Genomic DNA, 17,994 nt, shown 5'->3' on the forward strand with positions numbered 1-17,994 from the left:
TTGCAAAGTGCTATAGCCTTTCCTATGTCACAAACTTTTTCAGGTGCCATTTCAATACCCCTCTGCATTCCTCTGCACATCCTGTCATGAATGTCCTAGTACTAGACTCTTGGTGCATTCCCAGTATTTCCTAGGGTTACAAATGATCCTGTGTGCGAGAATCCACATATAAAGACTGAGGAGATCATTGTCTGCTGAGTAGTCTTTTTCTAGTCAAGGACTTAAAACTCCTTGTATCCATGAAGTAAAATTGACCTTCAGGAAACTGATGATGCACTCCCAGCGGGAGTACATGGTTAAAAGATGTGTTTTTCTCTGTCCCGGCTACTGATGGATAGAGCATACAGTGAAAGTACAGTGTTAAGGCATGGAAGTGTAAAATAAATGTATTCAACTTTTGCTAACAAAAGGAAAACTATGTTTTAGCTTGAAATTCTTTAATTACTACAAGTGTTATATAAGCTTATTCCTTTAAATGGCTGATCATTGCAATAGCTTGTATCTTTTTGATTGCCATTTTTATTGATTATTTACAGATTTATAAACATAGACAGGTATGTGTGTTTATAATATTAACAAGCACTATATGATATATGCTTAAATGTGTTCCCTCATAGAAAATTATTTACTGGTTTTAGAGTTTTATTTTTTTGGATAGAGACACTGTGGCCATGGAAAATATTATAATTGGGGTAACTTGCAGTTTCACAGGTTTACTCTATTATCATAATGTTGGAAAATATGGCAGCGTGCAGGAATACAGGAATTTACTTAAATGTTTTAAGACAAAGCAGATTTCTGCATACAGGGTTTCATCTGAGAAATTCATCTGGAAATTACCACAAGGAAGTAGGAGATAAGCACCAGGTCTAGTTGTCTATGATTTTGACATTTTTTAAAGATTTTTTTATTTAAATTAGAAACAAGGTTGCTTAACATGTCAATCTCAGCTCCCTTTCCTCCTGTCCTCCCATGGTGCCCCGCCAACCCCTCAGTCCACCACCCAATCCCCAATCCAATGAGGGCCTCCATGGGGAATCTCCAGAGTCTCTCATTTCGACCAAGGCAGAGCCTAGGCCCTTCACTAAGATTCCAGGCTGAGAGACCATCCTTCATTGTGGGATAGGCACCCAAACTCCATTTGTATGCCAGGGTAAATATTGATCTACTACCCAAGGCATAATAGATTGCCTAGGCCTCCTCATTGACACCCACATTCAAGAGGTCTGGATGAGTCCTGTGCTGGCCTCCAAGCCACCAGTCTGTGGTCCAAGAACTCCCCATTGTTCAGGTCAGCTGTTTCTGTGGGCTAAACCAGCCCAGTCTTGACCCCTTTGCTAATCAGTCCTCCCTCTCTGTCACTGGGTTCCCGGAGTTCGGTTCAGTGTTTAGCTGTGGTTGTCTGCCTCTGCTTCCTTCAGTAATTGGTTAAAGGTTCTCGGATAGCATATAAGGAAGTGGTTGAACTCATTTTCAGGCAAGGGCACTTAAGCTAGTCTCTTCACTTAGTGTTCCAGTTGGTGTCATCCTTGTAGATCTCTGGAAATCTCCCTTCCCCCCCCCATGCTCCCAATCTGTTCAGGAGATCTTGCCTCATTCTGCTTCTCTGGGGTACCATGCATATCTCTCTTAGGGTCCTACCTGTTTCTCACAGACTCTCTGGCAGTGGGGTTGTAGACTGGCACTCCCCTGATCCATGTCTAAAATCCATGAGTGAGGACATGCCATATTTGTCTTTTGTAACTGAGTTACCATACTCGGGATGGCTTCTCGTGCCATCCATTTGCCTTCAAATTTCAAGATTCCATTTTTTTTAACGGCTGAATAGTACTCCATTGTGTAAATGTACCATATTTTCTCTATCCACTCTTCAGTTGAGGGGCATCTAGGTTGCTTCCAAGTTCTGGCTATTACAAATAATGTTGCTATTATTACAGAGGAACAGACGTCCTTGTATAAATGTGTATGTTTTGGGTATATGCCTAAGAGTGTAATTGCTGGGTTTTGTGGGAGACTGATTCCCATTTTCATGAGGACTCTCCCTACTGATTTCCAAAGTGGCTGTATGAGTTGGCACTCCCACCAACAGTGGAGCAATGTTCCCCTTTCTCCATAACCTCTCCAGCATAAAATTGTTGTTTTTTATTTTATCCATTCTGACAGAAGTAAGATGGCATCTCAGAGTTGTTTTGATTTGCATTTCCCTGATGGCTTGGGATGTTGAGCACTTTCTCAAGTGCCTCTCAGCCATTTTAGACTACTCCATTGAGAATTCTCTATTTAGTTCTGTAGCCCACTTTTTAATTAGATCCTTTGGTGTTTTGGAGACTTGCTTCTTGATGTCTTTGTAAATTTTGGAGATTAGTCAACTGTCAAATGTGGGGCTAGTGAATATCTTTTCCCATTCTGTTGGATGCCTTTTTGTCTTGTTGACTGTGTCCTTTGACTTACAGAAGTTTCTCAGTTTCAGGAGGTACCATTTATTAATTGTTGATCTCACTGTCTGTGCTACTGATGCTATGTTCAGCAAATAATCTCCTGTGCCAATTCATTCAAGGGTACCTCCCTCTTTCTCTTCTAAGAGGTTCAGGGTGGATGGATTTATGTTGAGGTCTTTGATGCATTTGGGCTTGAGTTTTATGCATGGCTTAGACATGGATCTATCTGCAATCTTCTACATGCCAGCATCCAGTTTTGCCAGCACATTTGTTGAAGATGCTTTCTTTTTTTCCATTGTTTAATTTTATCTTCTTTGTCGAAGATCAGGTGTTCATACGAGTATGGGTTAATATCGGGGTGTTCATTTTGATTACATTGGTCTACCTGTCTATTTTTGTGCCAATACCAAGATCTTTCCATGACTATAGCTCTATAATAGAGTTTGAAGTCAGGGATGGTGATGCCTCCAGATGTTGCTTTATTGAACAGGGTTGTTTTGGCTGTCCTGGGTCTTTGTTTTTACATATAAGGTCCCAGCAAAATTTTTCACAGAACTTGAAAGAGCAATAGTTGTTCCTGCGATTAATCTCCACACTTGGGATGCTGAGGTAGGTTACTCTGTAAATCAAGGCCATTCTCGGCTACATAGCAAGTTCAAGACCAGCTTGAGCTACATACAGCTTAGCTTCAAACTGGAAAAAAGCACAATAGCAAACCATTTAAGTAAAGCAAACCAAAATTAAGTATTATCACAATATTGTGCAAAATACATGGAAAGATAAAACCACACTTTATGTATGGGGGAAATACTCAGTGCACAACATTTATTTATCATGCTCAACTCCCTTCTAACTTTGGGTTCAGTACACAGCATTGCCAAAACAAAGCTAAACACATCAAGGACTTCTCAGTCATGAGTGTCTTCCCATAGCTCATACAAATGACTCAGTTTAGCTTTTGTGAGCAATCATAGTGTTCACACTACGTGCACATTAAGTTGTGCTGCATTTGATTTGGATGTCAAAAGTCTGGTTTGTTGCCATCTGTTTAGTTACCTGTGTAGAAAACAATATTTTACTTTTTCATTAATGGTCTCTTATGTATGTGTTAATTTGCTGTTATGTTTATCTCACTCTTATGTAGATGGATGCATATGAAGCACAAAATGTTAAAAGTTATCATATTACTTGAATTAGGAAGTTCCCATTGGATTGATGAATTGGTCCAGTGTGTAAAGTAATTTGTGACAAGCTGAAAGGAGGACTAAATTCAGTCTCCCAACTCCCCATGATGAAAGAATAGAACAGATTCATGATCTGGCCTCTGACCAGAGCACATGCACTGTGACCACAGAAATGCTATTCATATCAGTACATTATACATAAATGAAAAGCAATAACAAAATAATAATAATTAATAGTAACAATTTGATGCTGTTTCTTGTTCAGACACGACTATACACACTTTCTAGTAGGAGATGGGTGGTTTGAGTGAAAGGGAGTTAGATGAGAAGAATAAAAATAACAGGAGAAACCCAATGCTTTTCCAAACAGTATCATTTGTGTGCATCAGCTGCCATTGTGAAATGATGAGTTAGCCAGTTCAGGGAAAGTTTAAAAAGCTGCTTCTCAAAGTTATCCTTCTTCATGCCCCAGAGAATCATGCCACCATCAATAGCCTGGCAAGTCACTGAGTGAATTAAACCCAGTTAATTATTGATCATGCCACTTAAAAAAAACTTTGAAACTTTGTGCTTAAAAAGAAAGCAGCACATAATCTCTGAGATTTAAAAACATAAAGACATGAATTAAAAGGGCATTGTAAAGTGCAAGTGTTTTTTTTTGTTTAATTGTCTGCTCTAGGCAAAATGCAAAGTCATAGATCTTATCTTTTTATGATCTAATTACATCTTTCCTTCCCTTCGGCAATGAATGCAGCTCTTAGGGAACTGCCCTCTGCCAACACCCCCCACAACACTTCAGGAATGACATTTCCTAACCTGTAGCAGGTAACCCCGGACTTACACATACTATGTTGTATTTCATGTCAGTGTAGCCGGAAAGTTAATCCTAAAATGACTCCCAGAAAAGGTAATGATAGGGAATAATCTAGATATGATTCTGGGTTTTTTTGTTCTGTAATCATTAAAACATCACACACACATCTTCAACTTCATGCTGGTCCCTACTTGTCTTTTTAAACAGTGCTGCCTCAAATAGATCCATATCATCCAGATTTTATAGTGTATACCTGGAAGGGGAGTTGTTTTATTGATTTATGCAAGCATTTCTTTAACAGCCTTCAAAACTGCTATCTAATTTCTATCACTATGTGGTAAATGAACCATTTGGTAAAGTGTTTAAATAACTGGCAGTGAGTAAATGCTGCCTTATTCTAAAATTACAACTTTCACCTCCTGCCTCTGTACCATTGCTGGTGCAAAACAAAAGATCAAAGTAACATGATAAATCTTCAGAAACAGAATAAAGGCTGGGAATACATAAAACTCCCTTCTTAACCAGATGCCATGGTTAAATTTTTTTTTGTCGTGATCACAAATGATTTTACACTTTTTTCCATTGGCTTTTCTCCTATTACTTTGTCTCCATCGTTTAAAACCATTACTATATTTTCTTTCTGAATCCATCCTTCTGAGTTAGTTGTTCTAGTACTGCCATGTCCGGTACAAACCACAACTGCCCAATTTTTCCTTATGTATTTAAGATTTATTCATTTTTGTTTTATGTGTGTGTGTGTGTGTTTCTGCATTTCTGTATGTGCTGTGTGTGTGCAATTTCCTATGGCAGTGAGAAGAGGGTGTCAGACCACCTGGAGCTGGAGTTACAGGGGGTTATTGATGTCTGTGGAAATGTAGAGACAGAGAGACATGGAATTCTGACCTTCAAGAAGTGGCACAGGATATATTAGTACAGAAAACAAAAGGCGCCTCTCTCCCACAGAAATTGTTGCAGCCTTAAGTTTATGTGTCTCTCCTGCAGAAAATTGTTTGCCAAAAACAGGAGAAACTATCTTTTCTGGGATGAAGGAGTTGAGGAAGAGAAAGGCAATCTGAAATCTTTGTCTGAATCTTGTTTTATACTGAGGCACTTTATCAGTGTGAGTCATGAAATGTGGGTTCTGGGAACATTCTCTGTCATCAGGACCTCCCATTGCCCAAGAGTGACCATGCTTTATTGGTGAGATCCCTGGCAAGTAAGGAATGGGAAAATTGGGCTTTTCCTAAATTCTTACTTTTCAATTGATCATCATTTGCCTGCCTTGAGTACAGGATAAGTGTTTAGAGTGTATGTGAAAAATTCTATGGATCTGTGGGGTAATGAATCATGCAGCCATGCTTGAGAAAGTGTTTCCACCTAGGCATGGTATTTTGCAGTTCTAATTCCAGAACTTGGTAGTCCACGACTGGCTGGGGCCTACTCTGAACTTAAGGGTAGCCTTATTGAATTCCTGGCTGGTTTTGGCTATACTGTGACATTACCACTCTTAAATTAAAGAAAAGTTGCTTCCAACAATTTTGCAGAGATAGATTCACTTACAGTAAGTAACGTAATTTAATCTATGATGACCTGAATGAATATTCTAAATTGTTCTTTATAAGAATTGCCATATGCTAGAAAATCAATTATAAAACAATACTAAAAATATTAAAAATGTAAAGAATATTTTAGGTATAAGCATGTGCAAAAATAAGAATGTAAGTCTTCAATAGTTTGCTGGAAGAAAATGTGGTTGAGGAAAGAGCCAGCATGAAGTAATCTGTTTGTAAGACTTTCATTTTCTAGAAGTAAAGGGACTCCACGGTGGGAATGCAGATGTAGGAAGCATACATGAGTCCAGTGTTTTACTTGGTGTACTCTGGACAGTTTGAATAGTAGACAGTAAGACCTCCAGGGGCTGGGCTATGTGTTCACCTCAGAGTAAGAGAGTTTTCGTGTTCTGTGATAAATTTTGTCTTTCCCATTCTGCATATATTCATTCTCTGGGCCTCACTGAATACAACTGTAGAGCTTTCTGTACTACGCTTTAACTAGCTGCAAAAGTATAATTTCAAGAAGTTTTAAAATCACTCTTTTCCCACAATTTCTGTATGTGTTTTTCATTTTTTAAGTCAACTGTTCAAGCCTTTTAAATAAATCTTTCTATATTTACTTATTTTAGATAATTAATGCATTCTCAAAACAAAGAAAATGAAGGATTGTCTTTTAATCATATGCTAATACTTTTCATTTTTATACCCAATAGACAGAATGTGCAAATTTCATCCGAGTTCTTCAACCCTATAATAAGACTCATGCTTATGTGTGTGGAACTGGAGCATTTCATCCACTATGTGGATATATTGATCTTGGAGCCAACAAGGAGGTAATGAAACATTAGAAAATACAATTTACTATAATACCTATACCACAAAATGTACAAGTTTGAGTAAACATATCTTATGAGTTATATAAGAATTCATGTTTCTAAACATTTCATAGAGTACACATTAATACATTTTACTTATCAAATAAGAGTTTTCTAGTAAAACCACTTCTAAATGGAGACATAAAATTTACCATGTAAACTATTATAAACAACTGTTTTTATGGACTCTGCATATGCCTTCATTATTCTTTTAATGATATTTGTATATACACTCATTGACATATATGTTTACAATTTATAATGCTTTATAAACACATTTTACATATTTGATCTTAAAATGACATTATATATTATTAATAATTTCATTTTGTTCTTGATATGTGTTAACTGATATATGTGTTAACAACAGTGAACTGTAGCTAACTACAACTTCTATTGTCTCCTTGACATTATGTACATACTCACACTGAAATAATTGGTTTCTCTGAGTTAAACTCATGGGATAGATGTAAATGGTGTATTAGTAAAGATTAACTTATTACAGATGTCAATGAGCATTTCTAATAAAGGAGGAACATGCAGATTTCAGAATTTTTTTCTGATTTTTTCAGGTTACTTATTTTATTAAAATGGCAGCATGCATATATTCTTTCTTTACTTGTCTTTTTTTTTCTTTTTTATTGAAACTAAAACCAAGCTTGTTTTACATGTCAATCCCAGTTCCCTTTCCCTTCCCTCCTCCCTTGCCCCCTACTGACCCCCTATCCCATCCCCTTTCTGCTCCCCAGGGAGGGTGAGGGCTTCTATTGTGGATGTCCCAAGTCTGTCACATCATTTAGAGCAGGGCCTAGGTCCTCTCCAGTGTGTCTAGATTGAAAGAGTATCCCTCTATGTGGAATTGGATCCCAAAGTCCATTCCTATACTAGGAATAAATACTGATCCACTACCAGAGCACAGGAGTCAATACCAGGCTAGAGAAACCCATGGAATCAGCTATCCTGAACAATAGGGAGCTCATGGACCCCAGACTGATAACTGGGAAGCCAGCATAGGACTGATCCATACTCACTGCATGTGGGTGTTCATTAGGAGGCCTAGGCAAACTATGGGGCATCTGGTAGTGGATTAGATTTCAGAATTTTAATTAAAATGAAATTTCCAAGTTCTCTGTGTCATAGATTGCTATGCACATTGCATGCATTTTGGCTTTGAAATTTCACAAACACTGAGGTTACTACCACTATAATCCATAATAAATAGGGTAGTAAAAATAATTTTGTTGGTGTATCATAAACAATGAAGTAATGAGCTCAACCAAGCAGTGTCTGTCCAAAACCAGCATGACCAGATGAGCTTTAGCTGTGTACCCTATATACTGGTTCTTTGCAAGCATTGTCCTCATGTTTATGCATGTATTTCCTGTGTAGAACCATACATATTTGCAGTCTTTTCCTGGGCTTATGAAAAGGTTTTTATGCTAATTTAATGGATGCATGTGGAGATCAGACCTTAGACTGTGGCCAGACAGAATTTCCTCTCTGCCAGACTCATCTAACCAACCTTGACTCAACTGCTTAAAAATAATGCAACCCCGATAGATAAATTCTGAACAGCTCAGAGATTTGGCAACTGAATCCATCATTCTTTGTTGCTGATGTAATGCTGTCCTGCCTGGCTATGATGAATGGCAATATATAACAGTAGCACAAGGTATAATTACTTGAGCACCCCACAGCTTGCGTATGTATTTAGGCCTGAGGCTAAAAGCCAAATTCACAACCTGCCCAGGAAGCAAACAGTATCCTCTAACTCTTAAAGTCAAGCTCCCTAAAAGGGAATTTCGATGTAGCTAATTACTTAGCTTGGGACTTGTCAAGAAGGTCAGGACGTCAAATTTACAAGTTTTTGTAATAAGGGAATTATGGGAGCACAGGGATAGTGAGACTTGACACTTTCAGCTGATCTGGCTCTGTGGTTTTAGTATAGCAATGCTAATTTGAAGACATTTTTTATTTCTAGAAGTTTACAGGCCCTTTCAGATTCAAATAGATAAAATTACTTGGAAAGAGAATGAGAAGAGGGAACAGTGTATGCAAAGGGGTGGAGCAAGCCACCTACTGTAGTCAGCCAGGCAGTGTGTTTGTCCCAATGAGAGCATTAAGTGGGAAAACAAATACTCTTTTTTTATTTTAATTTTAAATAGCTTGTTTTACATATCAATCCCAGTTCCCTCTCCCTCCCCTCCTCCAGCACCTCCCCATCATCCCCCCCAGCCTTAACGATATGCCTCATGCCCAGCAGTAGATGCCAACAGAAAATGAACTCAACAGTTGAAGTTTCTTGTCTCATAATGTCATGTCAGGGCTTTTCTTAAAAATAAAAGCTATTCGAGTCCAGCCTGGTCTACAGAGCAAGTTCCAGGACAGCCTCCAAACAACAGAGAGAAAACCTGTCCTGAAAAACCAAAAAATAAATAAATAAATAATAATAAACATAAAGTAAAATAAAAGCTATGATTTTTATTTTAATATAAATTATATATGTGCATACATATGATATCATAATATATATAGTACATAAAATTACATTGATGTTCTATAACTTTCAGAATGTTTGAATCTAATAACTGCTTTTGCCAAGCATGTTGGTGTACACATATAATTCCAGTAGTTGGGGGGTAGAAGTAGTAGAGTCAGAGGACATGGCATCAAAGAGTCAGTGTGGACGAGATAAGACCAGCTTCGATTTTAAACCAAGGAAAGAAAGAAAGAAAAAGAATTGGAAATAGAGTTGCCCTTCTAGGGCTGAACAGCTCAGTATTCAAGTGGGGCATAAGTTGATAGTCACTGTGTTTCACATGGTAATTAATTAAACTTTTCCTTCAAACCTCTTATCAGTTTTCTTCCCTCACAGTTTTTTTTATCTTTTATTACATTTTAAGGTGTGTGTGTGTGTGTGTGTGTGTGTGTGTGCGCGCACTTGCTCGCACACATGTGTGCTTGTGCATGCGTGAGTGCACATGCACCATTTTTGTGCTATGGAGCATGTGTGGAGGTCAAATATCAGCTTTAAGGGAAAGGACTGTGTCTTTCCATAATGGTAGAACTGAGGATGGCACTCCTGTCAGCTTTGCAACATTTGTGACACTGAGCCATCTTGACCACTGAGTCACCTAACAGCACATAACAACATTTCTACATGTGCAGTTCAAAGAGGTACATTTTAGGAATTAATTAAACTAAAGGGATTATGTGAAGTGTATCCTACAAAATGCAGTTTAGAAACTTAGAGTCTCATGTGAACCATGCTGTCTTGGGAAACACATTAAATCATCAGTTAATTTCATTTACTTTCCCTGGAGCTGATTGGGAAGGGAAAAACTTGCGCTCTTGCTGTGTCCTTCTCCAAGATTTTACAGGAAAATTTCTTGTCTGCAATTCCCATAAATGCAAAGACTGGGGCTTCTCTTTGCAATTTCATAGTGTTGTATTTAAAAAGAAAAGTCTATGCAATTGTCAGTTTATCTAGTAATATTTTTCTAGGGATCCACGCATGGGCGCACGAGCACACACACACACACACACACACACACACACACGCAAACAAACACACACATGGGGTCAAAATTCTGTTTCCCTTTCCAGTATCCCATTTGATGCCTTAGAGTCCACAGGTTTGTTTAGCCAGTAGCAAATAGTATGCTGTTAGTGGTTGGTAACATGTGACAGCCACAACATACAGACCCCCCACCCCCCACTCTCCCAAACCCCTACTCTCTGTCACTCCCTAGTCACTGTTGGGGATCCTAATGCATTCTTCTTGGGTCTTTTTCTGCTGCTAGAGCCCACCATCATTTTTTCCTTTGGCGACCCTAAATAAATTAAAGGCTTTCATGTCTGATCATGTCACACCATCACATTAAGACTACACAAACAGTACAATTTTAAATCCATGAGGCTAAACTCCTGAGAATGTATTTGTTACTAGCCATAGTTGTATGACCCTGAGTCAAGTACATACCCTTCTGCTCTGACAGTTCCATATGCAAAGCTGGATTTATTAATGTAGTTACATAGCAAATTTGGGGTGAGAATTTAGTAGATAATATGAGCAAGTGCCTGTTTGCTCACTAATGCCCTTTTCAACTATTAGGAATCATTATTTGCATTAAAACATGTCTCTTTTAATTTATGGAATACCAATTGCTAACCAGCCTCATTTCAATTGCTGCTACTATTTTTTTTAGTGAGACAATAGTTACTATTAGCCTTGTCCAAAAGAGGAAAAGACCACAAAAACGGTGACAACGTAATTCAGAAATTAACCAGGTGTCTTCTGTCCTTTCCGCTTCACTACTTGCTTTCGGTGTAATACCAGTGTATGGCTCTTTCGTGATGTAAGAGTAATCTGTTATGCCTGTAGTGTGGGTTTCTCTTCCGATGACATTGACTGAGTTGTCTCTCTAGCTGCTGGAAGGTGGTGTTGTCATTGTTATAAGGCACTGGAGATCAAGAGGCTGTGTTCATTATTCATTATTCATGCGTATTATTCTTGGAAAGTTCTATGTAAGATGATTTTCCTCTGAATATCAAAAGACTGCCAATGTCATTTTGTCTGTGGCCACTATTACAAAAATAATGCTTCTGCCAAAATAACTATGTGTCTTCCATGTGCAGTGTTTTCATAATAGTGAAAATATTACAACACAACTTTTTCCCCTCACATTTGTCAATATCTCTGAAAATGCACTGCTTATTTGCAGACACTTGTATGTTATTAAGCATTTTTAAAAGTCACTGGTCTTAGAGAATCCGGTGCTTACTCTCACAAATAATGATTATCATGCCAGAAATGCAAATATTACATAGCAAATTCTTGGATTTTTGCTTTTTAGATCTAGACGAGGTATTTTTATTTTGTTCCTGAGACAGAATAGTATGAAATTCTTTGTATGGAAAGACAGCCCAGATCTTCTGATTTTCTTGCCTCTGCTTATAAGGTACCAGTCTCACAGGTATGCACCACCATATCAGAAAGCAAATTTAGTTCACGTACAGCCTCATAAAGCTCTGTAATCTCTGTGCTTCCTGCTGGACGATCAGAAGTAGAGACAAGAATATGCTCGGAAGCTCATGACCCACACTCTGTCTCAAACAAGATAGGGACATTTAAATAGTGAGAGAAATTCTAGTTTTATTAGCCTAAGTAAATTATTGAACTTGTGCTGGGAGTACATCTCAGTTGGTGAAGTTCTTGTTGTGAGAGCATGCAGACCTAAACTCTGGTCCCTAGACCTACATTCACACAAATGTTGCATACATCTGTAAACCCAGCACTGACAATATGGAGACCTATAGTCCCTGAGCTTGCTGGCCAGCCACATTAGCCAAATTGGTTAGCTCCAGGTTCAGTGTGAAACCCTGTCCCCAAAACTAACAACACAACTAAGGAAGACATGTGACATAATGTCTGACCTCTACATTTATGATTACACAAGCAAGCATCTTCAGGAATATGTGCACACGCATGCTAAAACAGATACATACATAAACAATACATGAAGGACAAAGTGCAATCTTTGAAAATACTGGTAATTTGTGTTGTATTTGTACTGACAGTGGTCCTGACGAATGCATTTTGAGTAAAATGTTGCTTCAACCTGAACGCTTATTGAACCTCTTTGGAAAGAGGAAACAAAATTCAGCATGGAGTCTTTCAAGATTCAATGGTGCCTAAAGAGTTAAATCCCAGCATGATGCCTGTGCTGTGTGCTTGGTTCATGTTTATCCAGTTAATGAATGGGAACCAATTCTTATCTGCTCTGTTCTTGCTGACTGTGATACATTTAAAAATGTCACTGTGTTTCTTACCACAGGAACTCATATTTAAACTAGACATGCACAGCTTGGAGTCTGGCAGGCTGAAATGTCCCTTTGATCCTCAGCAGCCTTTTGCTTCAGTAATGACAGGTAAGACCAGGGCAAACAAGTCTTAAGTCTAAGTGACTTTTGGAAAAGGCCTCTGTAGACTAAACCACATTTTCTAACTGAATTGAGGATAATTTTGGATTAGCCCTTCCCCACATGTCGGTGCCAGTCTCTCTATATGAACATCATCATCCGTGGAGTGAATGAGGTGACAGCATTCCTTCATGTCTGCACAGAGGCTTTTTAAACAAATGTCTGACTGAACTCACTCTAAGACAAATATCATTCTTCTTTGTTCCAAAAAACCTTCTACTTACCTGGGATTTTGCTAATACTCAGCTTTGACTTTTCTTTACTCAGGAAGGGTGTCACATATAGAAACACTTAAGTAGGGAAATGAATGAACAATGAAGCAAGATACAAAATACAGTTATATAACACCAAAGCATCTTTTCTCCCATATTTCTGTTAATGGAAATCTGAGAGGTTTCTCTCTCTCTCTCTCTCTCTCTCTCTCTCTCTCTCTCTCTCTCTCTCTCTCTCTCTCTCTCTCTCTCTCTCTCTCTCCTCACACCTGTAGCCCCATCTGGCTTTGTATTTATCTTAAATTCTCATAGAAGAGGCTGTCTGGCTGAAAGAAGGTAGTGCTGTGTTGTGACCTGAAGAGCATCAACAGGGTCTTGGAGTCATGAACATTATAAGTAAGCTTTTTTTTTTCTGGTTGGTTCATGACTCTAGTCTTTTCTTATTTAACTCATCTATTAAATATTTGACTAGATGATAAAAGGGAAGCATCATGACATTTTAATTTCCACATAGTGAGAACCAGGAACTTTGCTTTGATATGAGTGTGTGTTTTGAAATTATACACACCATGTTTGTTTCTTCTCAGTAGATGCCGTGGATGATTTTCATCTGTTAAACAATATAAAGGCACCATTAATAAAAATGAAACAAAAATCATAAGGATGTGGATGACCCTGCCTAGAAATCCCTGTATAACTCTAAAAATAAACATGACAGCTTTTAATCCTGGATACTGAGATCAGAATTATGGCTAAAACACACGTTGTCTGACAACTCATTGACATACAGTCTAATAAATTTCAAAGGCTTCCTTTTCATTTAGTTTCCTCTTAAGCTTTTTATTGATGTTATCACTTGTTCCTCTGTGTTTTAAGGTTTTAACTCAGTAAAAATTGGCATGTATCTGATATATTAGCAAGGTGTCTTTCAATGGTGGAGATGGCATGCTACCTGCACCAACCTTATGTCACAGGGTTCCATCATTTCACATACAGTCTTTTGAAGATCATGCTTCCAAAAATAACTTACACTTCAATGAAGATATTGTTTTTGTCCACTACATAGTTATGTAAGAAGTTTGAATGATCTATGCAGATTAGCCAATTTGACTTTATGTTTTTGAGTGTAACCCAAAGAAGCTTCCTGTGGAAGTCTCTTGAAGTAGCAGGGTTTTAGCTCTCCAAAGTACCACATATCATGCTGCAGGGACAGCCTCCTTCCTGACTGCTCCCCAGTGCTCTGACAAGCAGTACAACAGAGGACATTGCTCCCAAACCAGTTCACATTTGCCCCTCCTTGTCTCTTTCCCTAGACTCCTGCTCTTTCTTCTTCTACTCCTGTGTTTCTGCCTCTGCTCTCTCCTCCTCCTCACTTTCTGCAGCTTCTCCCCGATTCCAGCTCCCACTCTCTCCTTTCTCCTCTCCCCTCTCTTCCTCTAGTCTCTATTATTCCTCCTTCTCTCCTCGATGAAGCCTTCACTTCATTTGGTATAGGACCAAAAGTTTAGGATGCAGCAAGAGCACAATCTTCCCCTTGTTTATCAGCGCTTTGCAGACATGGTCATCTCAAGGAATGCAACATGTTATAATTACAAGGAATGACGTCAGTGTTGAAACCTCCTTTTCAGCAGGGGCTGGACAAAGAGAAGCTGTGGTCACTGAGGTTGTGTCGGTTAAGTAAAATACTAATTGAGCCATCCGTTCTCATTTAACATTTAATTTTCAGTATTGTGACAGTTGCTACGAAATCAAACTCCTAGTTGCGATTTCCCACTGCTTACTGCAGATAAATGTCAAAGAAGAGTATATCCAAAAAAAGTTGATGAGGTGAAATCAGAATTCTTGGCCTTTAGGAAATCCTGCTTTCTAGCCTCAGTTAATTGGGTTACTTCTCCACCTAAGCTAATTCTTCAAAACGGGAAAAAATATGTGTGTATGAAGCACACGTTCTAGTGTTAAGCAGTCCACATGCTGGGAGTTGTAAGGACCTCTCCTTCTGTCACCTTAGCTGTGCTGTTTGCTTTGCTCCTTGCAGATGAGTACCTCTACTCTGGAACAGCTTCTGATTTCCTTGGCAAAGACACTGCCTTCACCAGGTCCCTTGGGCTGACACACGACCCCCATTACATCAGAACTGATATTTCCGAACACTACTGGCTCAATGGTTAGTGATGTTTCTCTTCTGTTTATTTTGTCTTTGCTGTAAGAAAACTAAGGAGCTTATTATTATGCATTCAGATGTGCTTGGGGAGAGTTGAGATTTTACAACATTTAAAAATACATTTGAAAGGATTTCACATTGAATTAGACAAATCTCCAGAAAAATGTGTGTGTGTGTGTGTGTGTGTGTGTGTGTGTGTGTGTGTGTATAGCTGATATTTATTGTGTGCTACATCTTTGGCACTCTTTGCGCTATAATAAGTGTGTTACTTTGTAAAAGTTCACAATGACATTTGAGACATTATCACTTTAACACTTTATTTTTAAAGATGAGTAAAGTGTAGATGTGATGACTTGAGTGATTTGATCACAGTCTCACAGCAGAGCTGGGCTTTGTATGGGCAACCTCAGTTCTATGTTTTAATTACCAAGCTTATTAGCCTAATGGAAAGTAAATATACAGCAATGCTAACTTCTTTGTTGCATTCTAATTATCATGTAAAATGCTATATGTTCTAATAACACACTATATATAGATCAAAGTAGTTAGCATGCTCCATTTCTTATCATGTGCTATCATACATAAATTTAATAGCTTAATGCTTGCTTCTGCTGCTAAAATTTATGTTTGGGTTTTGAAATAGCACTGCAAGATTTTAAAATACTGATCATGATATTGTTTTGCTGAAGTATTATTGTATTTAAATTTTATGTGGCATTTGTGGTTTTAAAAGCAGGAAAAAATCCCTAAAGAATTTATGCGGTTACTTCAATGATTAATACTATTTCACCCACTGTCTTACTTTATTCAATTTACTGGGAGAAATAACACACAATTTCATTTCAACAGTCAGATCGCATTTACCACTGACACCAAAATTAGTGAAGTTAGCAGAGGAGAACAAGAGAGGCTTCCACTATCTTCCTATCTCTGAGTGACTTTTGAACAGTGACAACATAAACAAAAGAAAAGATGCTTTTAAAACATTCCTTTCCTCAAAACCTGTAAATCAGTTTGTTTACATAGTAAAGTGATTTCCAAAGTAGCCAAAAAAGAAAATCCTCCTAAAAGTTAATGGGTTTTGGAATTACTTGATTTGAGAGCAACTTCATGGACTGCCTCTTTGACACCTGCTTAGATAAATATTCTCAGGGTTAAAAAACAAAGGGTAAACGCCAGAGCATGGTGATGCATGCCTTTAATCCCAACACTTGGGAGGGAGAGGAAGGTGGATCTCTGTGAGTTCGAGACCAGCCTAGTCTACAAGAGCTAGTTCCAGAACTGCCTCCAAAGCCACAGAGAAACTCTATCTCGGAAGAAAAAAAAGGGGTAAAATTGTATCATTCTATTCAGAAATGGCAAATATCCTCAGAGAGTCTGTCAGGAGAAAGTCTTGTCATTCTTCATCATAACATGTCCATAATGAAAGTCTATGTATGCAATTTTTATTTGTCTGGAATGCTATTTTTATTGCTATTTGAATAGAAATACAAAATGGACACCTTTCCAATGGCCTGGCACTTCCCTCAATAAACAACTTCGAAGTCTTTTGCGCACAGAGTGCTATTCCATCCAACAGACCTAGGTATAGGCAGAAGAAGGTGGTTGACCCCGGGGACAAGGAATGTGTGCTAAGCATGGAGTGTCAGGTAGTGAACACGGAGGTGAATCATTCTCATGAATTTGAGCAAAGTTATTGATAATTTTCTCTTTAATCAGGGGAAGTGTGTATGTGTGTTTCTTTCAACATTATTCAGCAATACACTGAAGAACAAAAGGCAGTATTACAGATAGGTGAAGAAGACCATGGTGAGAATGAATACAAATGAGTGAGAGGAAACAGAAAAAATGTAGCAATAGTTAGGAGGCCATGAAAATCTGCTGCAAAGAATATGTAGGAGGGGCGATATTCGTTTGTGACAAAGTAATTCCAAAGCACTTAGGCTTCATTTAAGGCAGAAACCAAAGAGATAAAGCGGTGGGGATAGTAGAAGAGATGCATGGTAGACTTTTCAGTGGAACAAATTTAGCTAAATTATTAATAATTCGGAAAGTTAACACTCATGAATAAAGTCAATCTAGACAATATTTACTGGTTAATAATCAAAGTGACCAAAAAGATATGGTTTTCAGACACTTCAGTCATTATCGCATTCTTCAACTGTGTCAACTTATATACCCACAAAAATACACAAACAAGTCTGTTTTATTTTTGAACACAAGTATGTACTCTTCAGTCTTGATTATCACTTATCCACATGCTGGTGTGTAAGCTTACCACCACAGGTGTCATTATTGCTGAAAGTAGGAGAAAGAAGTAGGAGGAAGGACAGAAGGCCTATACGTTCTGTACGTTTCCCCATGGCTCTTCAACATTTAAACTATTCACTACTTTTTCCTTCTTTCTCTTTTTTTCCATTGAGCTTACCCTGCTTGGTGATCTCCACTGTAATATATGCTGTTTCCTGGAACTGTGACTCAATTAGTCTCCTTTAAGTGGTGTAAAGAGAGGCTTTTTCCTTGAGAGGAGCCTTCTCGTCAGCCTGGTTCTAGAGCCGCAATAGTCCCAAATAAACACACGGGAGGCTATATTAATTATGAAGCTGTTGGCCTTGCTTGTTTCTTACTGGCTAGCTCTGACTTAAGTAATTACCCTATAATTGTTAATCTAAGTATGTTTTTACCGGAGAATAGTTCCAGGCTTCCTACCCCATGGCGTTACATGTCGACTCTCTTGTGTTTCTCCTTCCCAGAATCCTCCTGGACTCGTAGTCC

At 38.2% G+C, this 17,994-nt stretch overlaps 1 protein-coding gene across 2 annotated transcripts in view; it reads left to right on the forward strand.

Moving 5' to 3' along the window:
• Positions 1-17,994, forward strand: part of Sema3d (semaphorin 3D) — a 193,342-nt gene that overhangs the window by 112,739 nt on the left and 62,609 nt on the right. For both annotated transcript variants that reach the window (XM_040728654.1, XM_005083585.4), the window contains 3 exons: positions 6,703-6,822; positions 12,702-12,795; positions 15,094-15,222. In XM_040728654.1, the coding sequence (XP_040584588.1) occupies positions 6,703-6,822; positions 12,702-12,795; positions 15,094-15,222 (343 nt within the window). The remainder of the gene's footprint in view (positions 1-6,702; positions 6,823-12,701; positions 12,796-15,093; positions 15,223-17,994) is intronic.

This window comes from Mesocricetus auratus, unplaced genomic scaffold, assembly GCF_017639785.1.
Source record: "Mesocricetus auratus isolate SY011 unplaced genomic scaffold, BCM_Maur_2.0 Super-Scaffold_100019, whole genome shotgun sequence".
In the NCBI taxonomy this organism is placed as follows: Eukaryota; Metazoa; Chordata; class Mammalia; order Rodentia; family Cricetidae; genus Mesocricetus; species Mesocricetus auratus.